Source organism: Olea europaea, unplaced genomic scaffold (assembly GCF_002742605.1).
Source record: "Olea europaea var. sylvestris unplaced genomic scaffold, O_europaea_v1 scaffold236, whole genome shotgun sequence".
Classification (NCBI taxonomy): domain Eukaryota; kingdom Viridiplantae; phylum Streptophyta; class Magnoliopsida; order Lamiales; family Oleaceae; genus Olea; species Olea europaea.
In genome coordinates this window covers 369,873-373,655 of record NW_019241727.1, presented here as the reverse complement: position 1 = coordinate 373,655, position 3,783 = coordinate 369,873, and the positions used below count along the sequence as shown (strand labels likewise).

General features: G+C 31.7%; 1 protein-coding gene across 1 annotated transcript; it reads left to right on the top strand.

The window, feature by feature from the left end:
- Positions 1-399: 399 nt before the first annotated feature.
- LOC111381731 (RING finger protein 141-like) lies at positions 400-1,175 on the top strand. The gene has a single exon (XM_023005544.1). It carries the CDS (start codon positions 462-464, stop codon positions 1,131-1,133), a length of 672 nt encoding a protein of 223 aa, XP_022861312.1. The 5' UTR covers positions 400-461; the 3' UTR covers positions 1,134-1,175.
- Positions 1,176-3,783: the final 2,608 nt, after the last annotated feature.

The following is a 3,783-nucleotide window of genomic DNA, read 5'->3' as shown; positions in this document are numbered from 1 at the left end:
GAATTCAAATATAATAAAAACTAGGATTTTAGGGGATATAATTATCGCTAACTAGTAATCATATCTCCATTATAATTACGTTTCCATATTTTACAATTAGAAGGAATCAATACTTACAAAGAACTGTAATTCTTGAATCATTATATAACCAGCTATCTCATACCATGAAAAATAGCGTTTATTTTATCTCAAATGTTCATCTTATTTTTGTATAGTATTTTTTATTTCCATAAATACAATTTCTGTTGTAGTGTTCCCATATCCTACTTGGAGATGGAGGTTATACTTACCAAGACCTAAAAAAATTGAAATCCTAATGTTACAGGGAATATACATTCTAAAACCAATATATGCATGATCATCTGCAATTGATTCATTGTTTTCCCAAAAATAAATACATAATATTCCCAGAAATAATCTCTCTCTAGATTGCGTGCACTCGAGCTTTTCTCTAAATATTGATGGGTTCGGAAATATATAGAACACTCCCCGTGTCGACCTGTTGGTCGGCATCCATAGATGAACGACCGATTACAGAACCAGTGGGTATCAACCCTCATTCAACAATGTGTGTTCTCCTGAAATTAAATGTTCAAACCATCGAACAATGGGTGAATTACAATGACGAAGTTTTAATGGAAGATGTAAGACCATTGAGGTCACGATTTACTTGGGTCGATTTTGGGGCGATCCATGATGATTTGAAACAAAATCTGTTGTCAAAACTTCCAGATTGTGGATCTGATCATTATTTTAAAGAAGAAATTGTGAAAATTTTAATTAGCTATGGACACGACATCCTAGCTTCTGCAGATGAGAAAAAAATGTTAGATGTTTATATGACGCAGTTTGTTAAACACCGTCTGGATGAAACTTCGTTGGGGTCGATTAATGGTCCGAACATGATACCTGCGAGCATGGAAGCGATCATATCTCTGCCAAAGGAGATTCGTTTCAAGGACAATAGCAACGGGGTTGAGAGTTGTATGGTGTGCTTGGAAGACATAGGGACAGGGTCCGTGGTATCAACCCTTCCATGTTCTCATATTTTTCATAGCTTTTGCATTTCGAAATGGTTAAAGAGAAGTCACTGTTGTCCTATTTGTCGCTTTAAGATGCCTATTGCACAATGAAACAAGTCATGTACTTTTCATATTCTTTTTTCCTTCGTTTTACATTATGTCCAAATCGACTAATCAAACCAAACAGTCCCAAATTAATTTGATTTGGTTTGGTTTGGTTTCAACATTGTATTGGGTCGGTTTGGATTGGAATTTACCCAAACCGACCAAGTCGGTTTCGGTTTCGATTTCGAGTTGTACTCAAAACCAACGCAACTCGAAACATGCCTAGCGCTATAGAAAAGAAGAAAATCAAATAAAAAGCAAACAATTGAAAATTGACAACTGATATAAAAAGTAGAGGAAGAACTTGAATGGCAATTATTTTATTAGATCGAATTAGTTAGATGAAAGTTTACTCAATGATAATTAATTTATATTTTTCATTTGATTGATGAAGGATATTTTTTGGTCAATTTGTTTTTCCTATCGAGATACTCTTGCATAATTTACATTACTATTTTTTATTTATTAAATAATTTTTATATTGTGCTTCATTATCTAAGTTCTTTACTAATTGAAATACGTGTCAAATTTATATTAAACACGATCGAATAAAATAATTCACATTTATTTTTTGGATCTCTCTATTTAATTCCTTGGTCAATTTTTATTTTCATTTACATTACTCCTTTTAATTTATTAAATAATTTTTATATTGTGCTCCATTATCTAAATTCTTCACTATTTGAAATATGTGTCAAATTTATATTAAACGCGATTGGATAAAACAATTTACATTTATTTTTTGGATCTCTCCATATAATTCATATCTACTATATATTAATTTAGCATAGCAAATGCTCTATTGGTATGTTCGATATAGATGAGGGAATAATAGCATTCACTATTAAAGAAGAAAAATATAGAATAATGCTACTTTGCTAGAAAATAGGTGAAATAACAATTAAAATAACTAGTGTTGAGAAGATGTGATTGGAATGAAAAGTAGACAGTGTTTTAAACAGTTCAATAAAAGGTTATCATATGACCTTATACCAAGAATTATGTCAACCATTATATCTATGCAGCATGATTGAAAAATATATACACACACTACGAAATAGGAACTCATGTTTTGAAGTGGGAAGTTTTTAAATCTATAGTTGAATAATTTTTTTTCACTTAAATAACTTGTGTATTTTTATAGTTAATAAAACCTGTATTTTGAGTACTATTTTTCAATATATATTTTAATTCTAAATATCATAAAAAATATTTTTTTCCTCAAATATATATATATATATATCGTTGGTGTGCATCGATAGGTTCACGATGCTCAGAACCAGTGGAGCATAATGACCCTTTATCAACAACGAATATTCTCATGGAAATCAATTTTCAAATCATAAAATACTTGGTAAATCAAGAACGTGAAGTTATAATGGAAGAAGAAGGAGCAGAGATGTCAAGATTCGCTTTTGTCAATATAAGGGCAGTTTACGATGAGTTAAAACAAGTTCTGTTGCCACAACTCACCAATCTAATTGGGTGTTGAAAGTTTCGTCGCAAAGTTGCTGATTCTTTAATTGAATATGCAAAAACCAGATGTATCACGGGCTCAAAAAAATCAATAGTTATTAGTATAAGGAAATTTGTTTTTTACGATAGAGTTGAACATTGGTTGGAGTCCATGGAAAGTGATCGTCTCAACATGGTACCCGCGAGCATGGATGCAATCATATCATTGTCGGAGAAAGAGATGAAATACGAGAAGGGTGATTCTGAAGTTGAGATATGTACAGTTTGCTTGGAAGAGATTCCGACGAGGTTCGTCATCTCAACCCCACCGTGTTCTCATGTTTTCCACAACAATTGCATTAGAGATTGGCTTATGAGAAGCCATTACTGTCCTATTTGCCACTTTGAGATTTCTACTGCGCAGTGAAATATGTTAATCTTTTCTTCTTACGATTTCTAACTAAGGTTCATGGTTTGTTTTAGTTATTAATTTTGGGATTAATTATTAGTGTATGGTATCTTTTATGTTATATGTGTTGGGCGATTTCAATTATTGCAAGAATAAATTTATCAATCCAAGCAATTAACTAGAACAATCAACTATGCAAATAAATAATCCAAGCAAAAATAAGAAAACGCAACACCAAACTTTTATGTGGAAAAAACCCTCCAATGTAGAGGGAAAAAAATCACGGAGCAATTCCGGCCAAAAATCCACTATAATTAATATAGATTACAATATTCAAATTTATGCCCCCAAAACTTGAATTCTCCACAAATTAGAATACCACAATAATTAGTCTCTAAGACAATTATTTATCTCACTACAAATCACCAGATTGATTAACCTTGTGAGAACCCACTTTGAATACAAATCCAAAAACATATCTTAGAGAAATTCTCAATTTATATAATGTAGAAAAGAAAAAGTAAACATGTGTGATACCACACCTCAAGAAGAAATTGAAGAACCACTTTATTTAATTTATCAATTTCTAGCTTTTTCTTCTCTCCAGATTTTCTCGGCTTGCTGTCTTTCTTTTAGCAGCAATGTTATTGCTTCTCAATGGAGCCACAAACTTTGACTTTTCTTTCTCACAATTGAATGCCTTTTTCTCTCACAACTTGGAAGTCACAATATTTTGTCTCTCTCTCGTTTCTTTCTTACGGCCACGTTTTTGGGAAGAATATATATATATCC